The following is a 16,250-nucleotide window of genomic DNA, read 5'->3' as shown; positions in this document are numbered from 1 at the left end:
CACGTGGAAAGAACATAATAATAATTTTGAAGAGGGAAATACTTTACTTAAAGCGTTACTTTCGGCAATACTATCGTCTGTCATAATTACAGACGGACTTTTATCGAAAAAATCACATTGTCCAATAGCTTCTTTTAATTTCATAAAAGCATTGGTGTAGCATTCATTTTGAGAAGTATGAATAACACAGCCCAGAGGAATGGCGCCAACTTTACTTGCTCAAAACATAAATGTAATATTTGAACCTGTCTGATCACAAGCACCTGTTGTGTCGATAAATACGATTTCATTGCTAAAGGTTTCATTATGCGCACGTTTCATAAGAGGTGTTAGTATACATACTAGAAAAGGATCTTCTTTCTTTGCAATGTAAACATTGTAAAGAAAGAAGATTTAAACGCCGCACATGATTTCGGCGGATTACACTAAAATTTTAATCCTCGTTTTGAAGGATTTTAAATGCTGCTGTTATTCGTCCAATTAAGTCTAGCTCTGATTCTACTGGAGTTTCGTAGACTAAAGACTTGACATGTCCCCACAAGAAAAAATCGAGCGATGTTAAATCGGGTGACCTAGGAGGCCAAGAAACTGCTCCACCTCTGACAATCCAACGGTGCCCAAACCGCTGAGCCAAATACTCGCGTACTTGTACAGCAAAGTGAGCCGGCGCTCCATCATGCTAAAACCACATTTTCTGTCTAACATTTAGTGGAACATTTTCAAGGAGTTCTGGGAGAACTTCCTCCAAGAAACGCAGATAAATAGGTCCCGTTAACTGTTCCGGTAGAGGGTATGGCCCAATTAAATAATCATCAACAATGCCTGCCCATACGTTGATAGACCAACGAATGGCTATTCCTACTATTAAAAATACCGTCTCTTGTGAAAGAGGCTTCATCGGTCCACAAAACATATCGTAAAAAATTTGGTTGTGCAATGATGTGATCCAGAAGCCATCGACAAAATTGAACTCTAGGATGATAATCGGCTGCAGTCATACCTTGAACTTTCTGGAAGTGGTAAAGATGGAGTTGTTGCTCGTGTAGTACCCGCCAGACAGAAGCGTTTCTCGTATTCTTATTCTTAGCGACGTCACGTGTGCTATTTGATGGTTCATTGGCAACTCGCTGAAGCACCTCTTCTTCAAATTCGACCGTTCTTACGGTTCGAGCAACACCAGTATCATGCATCTTGGTCTTAACCATGCCTGTCTCAGCGAGCCGCCGATGAACCACAATAAACTTTTTGTATCCAGGATGCTGTCGTTCGGGATAACGTTCATAATACAGCTGCGATTTTGTTCGTGCATTGCAGTTTGTTGCTCCGTATACCAAATGCATATCCGCCAACTCTTGATTGGTAAAGTTTTCCATTAGCAATAAATGTTTAAAAATTGTAAGCTGTAAAATGGGTAAGACATGGGTTCCTATACTCAAATGGATTCTTCTGTTGCACTGAACAACCCCCAGAAATTTGATCCCATAGTTCTGAAACTCTCTGTATAGGATTTTTATGGCCATCGGCTAATAGTTTTAAAACATCATCTTCTTCTGATATTGTGGCTAATAAACAAGTTTCATGGTATATTTTTGCAGCTGCTGGAGTGAGCAAGTCCTAGCGAGTAAGTTTAATTGACACCGCCAGTTTACTATGCTTTTTTGTCTTTTTTACATGAAATTCTGATAGCTCAGATGAAACCCTACAAATTTTTGTGTTTGAAGTTTTTTTTTATCTCTTCAAATAAAGCCGATAGTGGGGGTGGCGAATTATAAGGGATCACCCTGTACCTGTTAAACCCTATATTGTATTTATTGTTTATTTTGAGACTTACAATAAATTAAGGCTGCAGGTAGGTATCAAAATATAATGAATAACCCTGTCCATATTTACATTGCTTACCTTTATTGATGTGTTAAAACCTTCTCTTATCACCACTCCTTTTTTCTTGTATCCTTTGTGATTTTACGTATTTTTACGACCAGTGTAGCTTGACAGTTGAAGTTTCTATTTCGAAGTCGATTACTTTTTCGGGATTTGTTTCTACTAAAATGTTGGCACACAAAAACTTTGCGGAAATAAAGTTTTTTTAAGATTTGGATATGTATTTGATACTATCCAGTCAGTACGTGTTTCTATCAAGTATTTCTTTATCCAGTTTCTGCATTCACTCTCATAGTCATCAGAAAATTTTGTTTTTTCTTCCACAGTATATTTATTGTCATTTATCACGTTGCCCACCAGAATCTTACATACTGGGTCAATACGCTTTAAAACGGACCTAATAGTTTCAGCATATTCCTCTTCCATTGTGATGTGTAAGGAACAACAAACACGTGTACTTCGCACTGACAATAACTATACTAACATAACAGACAAAAACACGCGACATGTACGCATGGGTGCCTAAATCAGTGAGCGTTTGTAGCGTAATTGTTTGCATCAAAGGCTAATAGATTTCAGCACCCTGGTGCCGCCGTATAGGAGCATGTGTAAATATGCAAACAGGAACATCGTTCAAAATTCTTTGGAATAATCAGTCAACCATTTGAAGTTTTAAGAAGTTCTCTCACTTTGCTAATAATAAATATACTAGAAGATAATTAAGAGAACTAATACTTAGTCTTTTTATAAGGGTGCAGCATAACTGTCTCCCTTTTTTTAACCTTCCCTCGTAATGCCGTGCGGCAGAATAGTGGGGGCACCGCCACTAAGAGCCGTATGAGAAACAGTTTTGTTTAAACATGTTTTAGTCTGAAGCATCATGTGGACCAACGCACAGCGCACATTCGCCGTGGAAGTGTACCTCCGCGAAAATCGGTCAGTTATTGCTGCGCAACGAGCGTTCCGGATGAGGTTCCAAATTCCGCGAAATGAAGCAGTCCCGGATCGAAAATCAATTGTGTTGTGGGTCATGAACTTCAGAGAAACTGGATCTGTTATCAAAAAAGGAGGTGGACGGCCACAGACAGCTCGGACACCCGAAAACATCGAGACTGTGAGACGCTCATTTTTATGGTCACCTAGACGTTCTGCACGGAGACACGTAGCTGCCCTTCGTTTATCTGACCGCACTGTGCGAAGAATTCTTCACAAGGATCCTCGTTTTCATCCATACAAGATGGTTCTGGCATAGGAATGATCAGAACGTGATTGGAAAAATCGACGTGCTGCATGTGAAATGATGCTTCAAAATTTACCTCAGGGCGCAGTTTTTTTTAGTGACGAGGCACATTTTTACTTGTCTGGCTGGGTAAACAAGCAAAACTTTCGGTATTGGGCCGCTGATAATCCGAGAGAGATACACGAGAAGCCTCTACATAATAAAAAAGTGACAGTTTGGTGCGCCGTATCTGAAATGGGGATAATCGGCCCTTACTTCTTTGAAGAAGGAAATCACGCTGTTACTGTCAATTCGGAACGCTATATAGCGATGATTTACAATTTTTTCGCCCCAGCCGTTGCAGGACTCAATGTGCAAGATATCTGGTTTCAGCAAGTTTGCTCTCCCTGAGGGGCGATATTTCTTGGCCTGCACGCTCGCCCGACCTGCAACTTCTTTCTGTGGGGTTACCTAAAAGCTGAAGTCTTCAAACATCGTCCAACGACTATTAGATAACTAAAGGATGCAATCCGTCTGGAAATTCAGAAACTTCAGAAGTCGCTTGCACCAGTGCTTCGATAATGGTGGACGGCACGGCCAGATATTCTCTTCAAAACCACATAGGACAAAAATGTTTTAGTTGTACTTTTAAAATAAAAAAATAAAATCTTTGTATTTCAAATAACATTTCTTTTATTAAGCCTTAAAAACAGGGAGACAATTTCTTATATTATAAATCTTATAATGCTTATAAGATTTTTTCCTTATAATTAACATCTAACAATTTAATTGTAATTTTAAGGTCCTTCTACGCTAAACTACTACAGTATCCCACAAGAAAATGAAATAACCATGGATCAGTACCAGTTGCCTCATAATATCGCTCCTGGAAATTTGCATTACCCAGCCCAGTACCATAGGCAGATCCAGGCGAACGAACATGGAATGGTTAGGCATATAAGCAAGTAAGTGAGTAAATCTTTTTATTATATTTTCTTAATTGTTAGTTTTATAAGTAAATGTATAGATACAAACTTTAAACTAACCAATTAAGTTATCGTGAAAGTAACATCTTCTAACACCCTAGTGGGACCAAAACACTTTATTTAAATCTCTAAATGTATTTCTTTCACTATGTTTGTATCTTCACGAGACAATTTTTAAAGATGTAGTTTCAATCAAACTATTTCTATTTAAATATTTGTTGTGTAATTAGGAGACAAAAAATCTTAATTAAGTTTTGAATATTCTTATGGCAGTATTTTTATTGTTTCAAATATGGTAATAGATTACCATTACAAGATATATTTTTACTGTATTTTATTCAAATCGATTTGGCACTAGAATTCCTAAATATTTTTAAGGCTTATTGTTTTAATTAATTATGCTCTCTGTTAATTAATTATCACCCACTTTTAAATGGGTTGCTCTACAAAAACTTACGGAAAAACATACTTTTTTAGACGAATTTAGGTTAAGCTAGGCTCTCTAAACTATTGTGTCTAATTAAAAATTTGTCACATTGTGTTTCCATTTCACATTGTGTATCTCTTGATCATGCAATCTTAGAATTGGGTCAATCTTCTTATGGATGCATAAGGTGGGATTCGGTTTCATGGAGGACTGTCGTCAGACTTTTTATGAAACTTGGGATATAAACATTTCCAAGTGTTTATATCTTACAATGTCTATTATTTGTCAAGCAGAATCTGTAGTTTTTTAAAACTCATCAGGATGTCCACGATTACCCTCATAGGCACAAGAAAAGCCTACCCATTATTTATCTTCGCTTTACACGATCCAGAGGTAAAGTCTGTTTTGAAGTGTTACAGAGCCTAAGCTCAATTTTTTGATTTTTGAGTATTAATTATAAACCTTTCGTTTTATAAACCTACTATAAACTAACTAACTATAAACCTACCATTTTCCCATAGCAGTTAAGGTCGATTGTAATTGATCTTTTACTCTTATATTTAATTTGTCTTTTAGATTATTATGATCAAGTTCCTCAGAAGAGAGGACAACAACACTTCTTGGAAGCATCCTCGCAAGGCCCATTTTTTCCTTCACAAATTCGTTATTAAACATACAGATCAATTAAGGCTTATCTTAATTTGTCTGTCTAGCAATTTTTGAATTATCTTTAGAACAAATGACGCTAGACTCATTGGATTAAAAGGTTTTGCCTGAGAATGGTTCGTTTTTCCAGAGTTGGGTATAAACTGACCGACTACCATTTCACCGTTTATAGTCCCTGTTTCATTATTGCGGGAATAGGAATTAGGATCAGTAGATGTGTTACAGCTTTATTTGGATTTTATCATCCTTCCAAATGTAACGTTAATTGCCAAAAACCAAAACAGAAAAGCTCTACTTCGGCTCTCAGTGTTTGACTTGCAGTCTTATGGTCATAAACCTGTAACTTTAAATAACCTTAGAGCCAGAAGTCTAAAGGCATTAAATCACAATAGCGTGGAGGCAAATTCTCCTCACCAAAGCGAGAAATGACCCAATCAGAAGCAAACTAGTGTAAGAGCGTCAACGCTTCACATGACGTATGGCACCGTCCTGCTGAAACCACATGTGGTCAATATCAATAGCTTTCAAATAAGGCTCAAGAAACTGTGTTATCATAGCACGATAACGTTTGCCATTCACCGTCACTGCTTTACCTTCTTCGTTTTCAAAGCAAAACGGTCCAAGCATTCCTCCAGACCATAATACACATCATACAGTGACACGTTGTAAATGGATTGCTTTCTGATGAATCATTCGTGGATTTTCTTAGCCCCTAATGCCTTTGAGGTGAAAATGAGCCTCATCACTGAAAATGAGCCTCATCACGGAAAATGATTTTGTTTGCAAAATCAGCAGGTTCCTCAAGAATCCAATTGCTGAATTTTTTTTGCTATTCATAGTCTGCTGGCAGAAGATATTAAGTAATGCAGGTGTAAATCTTTAGTGAGAATTCGTTGAAGAATACCTCTTGTAAATGTCCATATCCTCGACCTTTACGAACTTGTATCATATGTTATACATCACTAACCGAACCAATATTTTCGAATTTTTTGATTATTATTTTCACAGTAAGTGAATTAGGAACAATATTTCAACCCAACATTGAACGCACTTTACAAATAGTTGCAATTAAACTTTCACCATTTTGACATTAATCTTTGACAACCAGAACGCGTTGTTGTACCGTGTAATGCTTCATGTTTACTAACTCCCAGCTGTCAACTTTCGATTTGTCACGTTATAATAATGTGACATTAGCTACGTTTACAACGCGTGTATCAAATCTGTAATACTTGAATCGAATGACGTCATGAGGACTCTTTTTCCGGTGTAAACGGCAGCGCACTAAAATTTGATACGCGAATTTGATGCTCTCCCAACAGGGTAGATTAAATTTTGAAGTTTGACATTTTATTGGATGTTAGCTAACGAGGTTTTTATTTTTGCGTTGAAAAAGAAATTATTAGCTTATTTTTATTACCTTTAAATAATAACACTTTTAAAGACTTAGAGGTTATGTCCTATAATTCTTCGTCTAAACTCACTTCAACTGACATTTTAATCCTAGAGATAATCCTGGACTAATTTAACTCTCAAAATCAATTCTTGTAAACAGGGCTGTACTAAATAAAAATATTCTTATCATTTGATCCATGGACCTAATAGATCCGCGCGTTGTAAACGTAGCTATTATGACTGTCAAACATGGCGCGCAATTCAAATTTTACGTTCCCATTGAAATACTCTTTATAATCAAATGGTACATTTAATATTTTTATTGTTTACATACATAACTCTATAATCCACAACTTTTGACAAAGAAATAAATGCAAAAAGGCAACCTATTGAAAATACAAATATTATCTTTCTTTAGTGTTCCACCCCTCCAACCAATAATGACGGTAGAAGATGAACATGGAAGGGTAATTACATCTACCTCACCCCAAATGAGATATGTAACCACAGAAGAAGCTACCGAAGAGACTGAAATGCACTAGCTGTAATTTATTTTATTCCTTTTTGTACTTTTTTTTGTAAAATATTTTGTATTAAATATTTATTTAATAATTGTAATGATAATATATGCTAGTGTATAAAGTTTTTTAGATAAAAAGTTGCCATTTTATAGTTAGGTGTAATATTATAAAATGTTTATCGAATACATTGATAATAATAATTTATGCGAATGCAATATGATTTTGCATTTTAATAAATGTTTAGGAGTTGATTATGTATACAGTATTTACTTTACTTTATTTAAATTCTTTAGATTAAGCTGTACAAAGATCAATTCTTTGAGAATTAGTTGTGCAGTTTTAGTACCTATAATCGTCCTTAAAAACTGTACTGTTCTTAAAAACCGAACATTTCTACAGTAACAGTGCTATTCATAAAGGGAAAGAGACCAAATACTCCATTACCATAAATTTAATAGAATGTCTGGGTGAATGACTAAGATCATGATAACGGTCGACCAACAGACGTTATGTATTTGAATTACGAGGCGGAATTTGACAGTCTCATACAACTTGATATTAGTATAACTGAAATACTATAAAGTAAGAGGAAACCTACTGAACATGATTGCAGAAATACTAATAAAGAGATACTGCCAAGTAAAAGGTAAATACAATGATGCCAGAGAAACATCTTGTAAAAAAGGAGTTATCCAGGGAAATTAAAAGAGTTTAAATTCACAATGCTTAGAATCGTCTCAGACAACCCAAACAAGGAATACAGCATAAACAGTATAATCGTAGCAGCTGTTTCTAAGCAAAATGACTTAGGAGTAACAGTTACAACAGATCTGAAATGTGAAAATCATATAGTGAAAATTGAAAAAAAAACAACTCTTTTATTTAACTAATAAAACAAGCATATATAAAGTCCACTAAACCGTAATCATAATGAAAATCTATGAAAGTTATATAAGGCTAAAACTTGAGTATGCAGTTACAGTGTAAAACTAGTATTATATCACAGATATAGAAATATTATAGAGGGTAAAAAGAAAACTAAAAAAATCCCTCCTAAATTAAAAGACCTTCCGTACCCGGAGAGGCGCAGAGGTTGCATTTACATCAGGGAGAATGTTATAGACTTACAGAAGTTTTGAATGAACATTATAATTGTCAAGTTAGAAATATCCTAACGCAGAATCAAAACTACCGTCTTTGTGAGCACTCAAATAATTTGAAAAGGAAAAAACTGCTAAATTTCCAAAAGGAAATTCTTAGTCCAATCGAGTCGAACTCGTGTATCAATGGAACACTTTATCTAAAAAAACTGTGACTGTCATAAGTGTCAATTCTTTTAAGAACTGTTGGGATCTTAAAAATAATCACTATAGTACCTAGTACACAACAACTAAGTAGTGATGGTCACGGGTAAATTCGTGAACACAGTCTGTGAGCGAATGCAAGTTGCGTGCAGGATAGTGGAACAGTGGTGTCGGGAGACAGGGCTGTCGGTCAACCCCGAAAAGACCGAGCTCATTCTCTTTACTAAGAGGCGGAATTTGACAGGCTTTAAACCTCCCATTATGTATCAGACTCGCCTAACTTTGAGGCAGCAGGTCAAATACTTGGGAGTCATTTTAGACAGCAAGCTCACGTAGAGCTGACAGCAAATAAGGCAACGGCCCTAATATGGCAATTACGGAGAACAATAGGTACAAGATGGGGTCTTCAACCCCATGTTCTCCAGTGGCTTTATCCCGCAGTCATACGACCGAGGATCTCGTACGGATCCGTGGTATGGTGGTCAGCCGTATTGAAGGTCACCAACGCCCAAAAGCTGACCAGACTGCAAAGACTGGTCTGCTTGGGAATTACTGGAGCTAGGAGAATAACTGCGGCACCACTAAATATTCTTCTTGGGCTACCGGACCTCCAAGTCTGGATTGAGAGGGAGGCCATGGCGGCGTATAAGAGGATGAGAGATAGCGGAGGGTGGCGCAATGTTCACTTAGGACAAGGCCATATGACGAGTGCTCTCAGGATGTGTAAGAACATACCAATTTTGACATCCAGATGCATTACAAAAAATGGCAAACTAAGGTTAAAGAAGAGGTTTCAAGTCGAAATCGTGACAAGGGAAGAATGGTCGGCGAACCAAGTTAAAGAGCCAAGTGGTTTCCAGGCCTGGTACACGGATGGATCATGGATGAAAAGCACCAATTTAGCTGGAGCCGGAGTGTACAGGCAGGAAACGAACACAGGGGAATCTTTCCCGCTAGGGAAACACACCACAGTTTTCCAAGCGGAGGTGTTTGCTATACTCGAAGTAGCGAACAAACGAGAGGCATTGGAAGGTGACGGGGAGCTTTGCATCTACTCCGATAGTCAAGCTACCCTAAAGGCGATTCAGAAACCCAGGGCCAGCCAGGAATGCAGAGACGCATTGGAAACGCTTGCAGCACACAAGGAAGTGAGACTGAGGTGGGTCCCAGGACACCAAGGTGTTGAGGGCAATGAGCGAGCCGACGAACTGGCAAGACAAGGTTCCGTTAACCCCTTCGTAGGCCCCGAACCTTGTCTCGGTCTTAGCAAAAAACAAATCTCCCAGGCACTTAATAATTGGGCCTGGGAAAAAACAAGGAAGAATTGGAGAAGGACAGAAGGATGTAGACGGGCCAAGGAAATGATACTAGACCATGACGGCTCTAAAGCAAGGCGACTGCTAACAAAGACCCGACAAAGTATCAAAGACTTGGTGGGAATCCTGACCGGGCACAACAATCTAAATAGGCATCTACACCTTCTTGGTATAAGAGAAAGCCCACTCTGTCCGAATTGCGGTACAGGGGAGGAAACTTCATACCACACACTAGGTATCTGTGATAGATGGAGTCGCCTAAGAAGGAGAATTTTCGGAGCAACGACACTACAGCGGGAAGATCTTAAAGATCTGGACTGTGACAATGTGCAAGCCTTTATTAAAAGGACGGGGCGACTCAGTGAAGACCGCGCATTGAGAGTGGAGGCATAGGCGTAGGGGTGAGTGATTCTGGGGTTGGCGAAAAGGGACTGCTCAGGCCTACTTGCCGAGCTCTAGCTCCCCACTCTTACTACTACTACTACTAGTCCACAACAACAGTCTTTAAATTAGCAATAACTTAGCTTATATTAGTTCTCGCCTGCTATTGACTATTACTGAATTACAGATAGCTACACACATAGTTTACCAATTTTAGGATCGATATTGAGAAATATTTTTGAAATTTCTATTCGTGAATTGACAAACGACCTTTAAGAAGAGTGTAATGATAAATAACAATTTTAGACAGTACAGTAGATTTTGGCATTAGCAGAAATACTAAATGTCATAAGTAGTTCAGATTGAGGAAGCAACATCCACGTCGAACAACCACGATATACACGACAAACCCAGCAACTGCTACTTTCTAATACATGTATAATACATGGGAAAATATACTGCAAGGATTATAAGACAGTAATTAAGTAAACTTATGTTGAAATTGGGCAAGGATTGTGGATTCCATAGCACAAGGAGCTAAAATAATAGTCTCAAGGACTGTCAACCATCATGTTTAGTATTAGCAGCAGTGACCTAGTCTAGGAGTAAATGTATTCCACAAGAACTATAATATTAGAAGTATATAGTATATATATATATATATACTTATATTAGAAGTATAAAAGAGAAGCTGGGTTTATAACGTGAGAAATTGTCTCTTTTAATTCAAACCTAAAATATAACAAAAATAAATTAAGTAGGCAGTAGTTTTTGTAGCACATACCCTAATTTAAACCGTAGGTCTACTGGAGGATCTTTAAGTTGTGGACGATGCCTTTGGTAGTTGTTTAGTATGTTAATTGCTTAGATCAACAATGGGAACAATGCGTTTCAACCAATAAAGGATTAAAAATCTTAACTTGAGGAAAGAAATAATTTGGCATATCCAGTATACCAACTTGATTTAAAGACATCGAACACTTTAAGTATACAAAGCCCTTAAACTTTCGTAAAAAAACTCGTTAATTGGTGGTGAAGTAACTTACTATATAAATCAAGAGCTGCTAATATAACGTAATAGAAGCCATGTCATTCATGTATTTGGTAAGATGGTACTCTAAGATACTTCCACATAAAAATTATTAAAGACTCTTTCTCATACACATACATAAATTTCTTACGTATGGAAGACTAAAATCCAGGGCAAAATGTGTCAAAACCCATTTTATAACACATAGGCGCCGTTGCTCTATAGTTCTCCTTATTATTAATCCTTATTATTATTAGTCTTTGAAGAACATTTCCTATATAAAATCTCGGTTGACGATTGAATATTATATTTAAGTAAACACGAAAAATTTTTGATGAACTAGCAGCAGCCCCATCCTGCTTAAAACTTATTTAAGCATTATCCATCATTTCCGTTAACGGTTATAAAAGGGCTATTTAAAATAGGTGATAATTTCACAAGAACAAAGTTTTGGGCTGGAATAAATCACACTATAAATTTATTTTACATTGCTGCTAAATATATTTGATCTTATGGATCTTGGACTATTCTTAATTCCTTTATCAGTATGTACATAATATCATTTCGTAAAAATGTAAATTCGTTGATACAATCGATTTTGTTGAAATTCAAAAAACCGCAGTAAAAGAGTATGATTAAGAGAAAACTATAAGTTTGGTCAAAAGGCAACACGTGTTTAGGTTACGTGTTAAGGATGTAATGGTCTGATGATGTCTTTAGAAGCGAAACACGTGTTACCTATTTTCAATTTAAATATATGTTCGAGACTTTTAATTAAACTTATAGTTTTCTTATAATAAGTAGTCTTTAAACAAAAAATTTACGACTTTTTTCAATTTAGTATGATTAAGGGTTTTTCTTTTTTTAATTCCTTAAATTATAGATTGACTTGTTAACGCTTAAATTCTTATTTTTATAGTAAACTTAATAAATTTTATTTTACTTTTTGCCTTATTAATACACGTTCTAAACGACTAATCTTATCTCTAGATAAAGTTAAAAAAAAAATACATTTTCTGTTTGAATCCTGTTTCAGCACTGATGACTTTACCATTAAAGAAAATTAAGAGGTATTTGGCATTATTAAAAAATAAGGGGTTCTTCCGAGTCAAATACAAAGTTGAAAGAATATGAACTATGTTTTGTTAACGTTTAATATCATATCATATCTGCTTTTTAGAATAAGTTCTATTCCAAGATTCATAATAGTGTGGTGAAAAGTTTTTTTGCAATATTTCGCTTTTAGATAATACTTATTAATAAGAAGAGTGTTGCTAGTTTAACATAAGACATCAATCTTTATATTATTAATATTTCTCTTCTAGTACCATCAAATTATGAGCAAAGTAAATCAACCAAAGCAATGAGTATAAGTGACAAAAAAGTATTTAAGTAATCATTTCATTTAATTTTTCTTTTATTTAAATTAATTTACCTTAAATAAGGTGAAACATATTAGTTTATGTTTCACCTAAAGTTATCTAAAGGATATTTTATGTTTCAGGGAATCTACTTCTAGAAAGATAACACTATACTTTTAATAAATAAAAAATAAAACTATCTTTATATTTAAGGGTTAGTACATACTTAGTTAAATAGATCTCAAATTACATCGCATTATAGACGTAAAATAAAACTGAATCGCTCTTGACCACAGATGGTATTCGATTCATAATAGTAGTTTTAATTATAGCACAGAGTGTACTAAAATTACTATCGGTAGAGCAAGGCATTACAATTTGATATTATAAATAAATATAACAGTGTAGTCTAGTAGCTAAACATCTGTTTTAAGCTGTTTACATAATAAGCAAAGTTATTACTATAAGATTTCTTTAATGATCTTTTAAGATTCTACTCCGCTCTTTTATACAGTGCTTTTCTTTGAAGTCCCCCCCCCCATTTATTTTTTGAACGGGTCAAAAAAAATTTTTGAAACTTGGCATAAGTAAATTGGTCTATAGATACTATTTTTCACTGTAAACTAGGTAGTTGTAAATTCCAAGATGGCGGCTGAGCGACATCTTGAGAAAAAATTTTAAATAGAATGGACTCGGTGGACTCCGTTTTGACCTGTCTAAAAGTAACAGCCAAAAAAATACACTGTTGCGATTTTATTAACGTTTTTAATAATAATATACAAATAATTTATAATTTTTGGATTTTGGATTTAAAAATTATCCATGTAATAAATATTAAAAGTACTCAATAAAACCTTTTAAATGAGGTAACACAAGATTTCTATTTAATGCATTTATTCAAGATGGCGCTTATGTGTTATTTTGACATTTAGAACTGTCGTTTTTATGTCAAAATAAAATAGTGACGCATTTATTTTCGTACACTGATTTTTACCTATTCAAAAATCATAAAAATGTTAACCGTTAAAATAAAAAAAAATACTTTTTTAATAGGCCGCCATTTTGAAACGAGTTAAGATATGGGTCTAATATTTCAGGGTTATAAAGTACTCATTGAGACCTTTAAAATGAGGTACCACACGACCCCCCTTTCTATTTAAAATTTTTTCTCAAGATGTCGCCCAGCCGCCATCTTGGAATTTACAACTACCTAGTTTACAGTGAAAAATAGTATCTATAGACCAATTTACTTATGCCAGGTTTCAAAATTTTTTTTTGACCCGTTCAAAAAATAAATGGGGGGGGGGACTTCAAAGAAAAGCACTGTATATAGTTTGAGCTTTTGAGAGGAGCTTAACACTCTTCGGATGCATTTTTAGATATTACATACATTAAGAATTATATTGAACGATTTATGAATTTTAAATTTCTTTCTCAGTTATGTAAATAATGCCTTAAATAATCTTACTTTTTCAATCAATTTAAGCATTATTTCAAAACTTACAAGTTATACGGTTGATTTTATGAATTCTTCTGAATCTATTGTTAATAACTTGATAACCATATTCCGAGTGCCCTCTTATCACCTTTCCATCTTTCCACAGTCTTATTTTAGAGCTTTTACTATTTTTCCTACACTGTAAATACATAATTTAACCTGTCTTAATATTCGGGATAAATTTGCTAAAATGGCATTCAATGGTTTTTTATTGATTGGGGTTCAGATGCATCTGAGGTAATGCGAATTGTTATAGGCCTTGTACTTTAGAAGCTCGTATGTTTAAGTCAAAGTTCGATCGTCCATTGTTTATTATTTAAGGCATATATATTGGCCTATACATTTAGAAAGTGCCTTGCCTACTTCTCACTATTCCTTTTTAATATGTACCTCCAATTTTACTTTCAAAATCCAAGGAAAAAAAATTCAAATCAAATAGTTTTATCTTCCAATTTCTTTCTTCATATTATTGGCAAAACTTATTATTCACTGGCCCAGTAATACGAGATCTGGCTATTAAATAACGAGACTGTGTGCCTAGAGGGCGCCCTAGACGGGTTGAGAAAAAAATGAGTAGTGCGTTGGGTATCTAGATATCTTGTCCATGCACGTACCAAAACACGTTTTCGTCACTATTATAGTATTCGTGCAGTAGCGGTTTGAAACGAACGTGTTTTTTTTTTCATGCCGAAAACCATGTGTGACGAAAAACAAGATTAACGCACCAAATCTTAAATTTCTCGATAAATTGAAAAAACTCCGACTGAGTGCTAAAAATTGTTGCAAGAGGCCTATGGGGGAAATTCTCTCTCTCGTGCGCGTGTTTTTGAGTGGTGTAAATGCTTGTGAGGGCCGAGAGAGCAGTGAAGATGACCAGCGCTCAGGTCGCCCTGTCACTGTTTCAACTCCGGAAAAAGTGACCAAAATCAACCAAATTGTGCATGCTGATCGTCGAATTTGCACCCGGATAATTTCCGAGGCTGAGAACGCCGATAAAGAAAAATTTTACACGGGGAATTACACATGACAAGTCTGTGCGAAGTTGGTGCCAAAAAACCTGACTGCTGACCAAAAGCTCTTGCGTCAACAGGTCTGCTCAGTGCTCAGATTTCCTTGAAAGGTTAGAAGAAGATCCCGGACTGATGAAAAACATTATTACTTGCGACGAAACCAGGATTTTTCAATACGATGCTGAAACCAAGCGGCAATCGATGCATTGGAAGGCGCCTGAATTGCCCAAAATAAAAAAGCAAGGATGTGCAAATCAAAATTCAAGGCAATGTTGATCGTTTTTTTCGACATTAACGGTATCGTGATGACTGAATGGATTCCAGAGGGTCAGGCTGTCAACCAGACCTACTATTTGTCAGTTTTGGCAACACTGCGAGAACTAGTTCGTAACCGACGGCCCGAATTGTGGAAAAACAACTCGTGGATTTTGCACCAGGAAAACGCACTTGCCCATAACGCCAAGTATATAGATTTCAACTGTGTTAGACTATGATAACGCGCTATTTGACCGGTAAGCGCACTCCAGTGCTCGAACACGCGTCATATTCGCCAGATTTGGCCCCGTGCGACTATTTTTTGTTTCCGAAAATAAGATCCGCTTTGAAAGGGACCCGATTTGAGTCGATGGAAGCGGTAAAGCAAAAAACGCCAGAGCTCCTAAAGGCCTCCAGCACTGCTTCGATCAATGGAAAAAACGTATGGAAAGATGTGTGGGGAGGGGAGGGGAGTATATTGAAGAGGAGCATTCGAATGTATAATAATTTTTATAATAAAACCCTTTTTCATAACCAGTCTCGTTATTTAATAGCCAGACCTCGTATGTAGTACTGTATTGTTTTTTATGCTTTATTTTTGGTGTCATGTTTTTATATAGTAAATAGTTTAGGTGCTCTGGCTAGGCTTTTCTAGTGTAGATTTTATGTATTTCATGTCATATTATCTAATTGTGCTTTTATATTGCCCTGACAAGCCATAGCAGCAATTCATATAATAAATCAACCTAATTTAAGTCGAATAAATCACAGACAAAGCAGACTAACTCACTTTCCAATCATTAAACTGCGACCTTTGTGCCTGCATCTAACTTTTGACGTCACGCAGGAGACGTTCTTGGTCTTGCAAGTCAATTTATATTTCAAAAGCATGGTAGTTTGGATTATAGGTTTAGTAATAGTTGATATTTATCATAATATAAATTAAATAACAGCCCTCGCAAGAACTCGTTATAGGGAACAAATTCCATAGAATTTGTTT

General features: G+C 35.9%; 1 protein-coding gene across 3 annotated transcripts in view; it reads left to right on the top strand.

Annotated features, from left to right (window-relative positions):
• LOC126745184 (transcription factor elt-1-like) overlaps positions 1-7,353 on the top strand; it is a 34,409-nt gene extending 27,056 nt beyond the window's left edge. For 2 of the 3 annotated variants that reach the window (XM_050452915.1, XM_050452917.1), the window contains exons 7-8: positions 3,903-4,065; positions 6,993-7,353. In XM_050452915.1, the coding sequence (XP_050308872.1) occupies positions 3,903-4,065; positions 6,993-7,116 (287 nt within the window). In that variant the 3' untranslated portion in view covers positions 7,117-7,353. Of the gene's footprint in view, positions 1-3,902; positions 4,070-6,992 lie in introns of all 3 variants that reach the window. The other variant, XM_050452916.1, reaches the window with a different exon arrangement.
• Positions 7,354-16,250: the final 8,897 nt, after the last annotated feature.

Source organism: Anthonomus grandis, chromosome 15 (genome assembly GCF_022605725.1).
Source record: "Anthonomus grandis grandis chromosome 15, icAntGran1.3, whole genome shotgun sequence".
Lineage (NCBI taxonomy): Eukaryota > Metazoa > Arthropoda > Insecta > Coleoptera > Curculionidae > Anthonomus > Anthonomus grandis.
The sequence above is the reverse complement of the archived record's forward strand: the minus strand, read 5'-3'. Positions and strand labels throughout refer to the sequence as shown.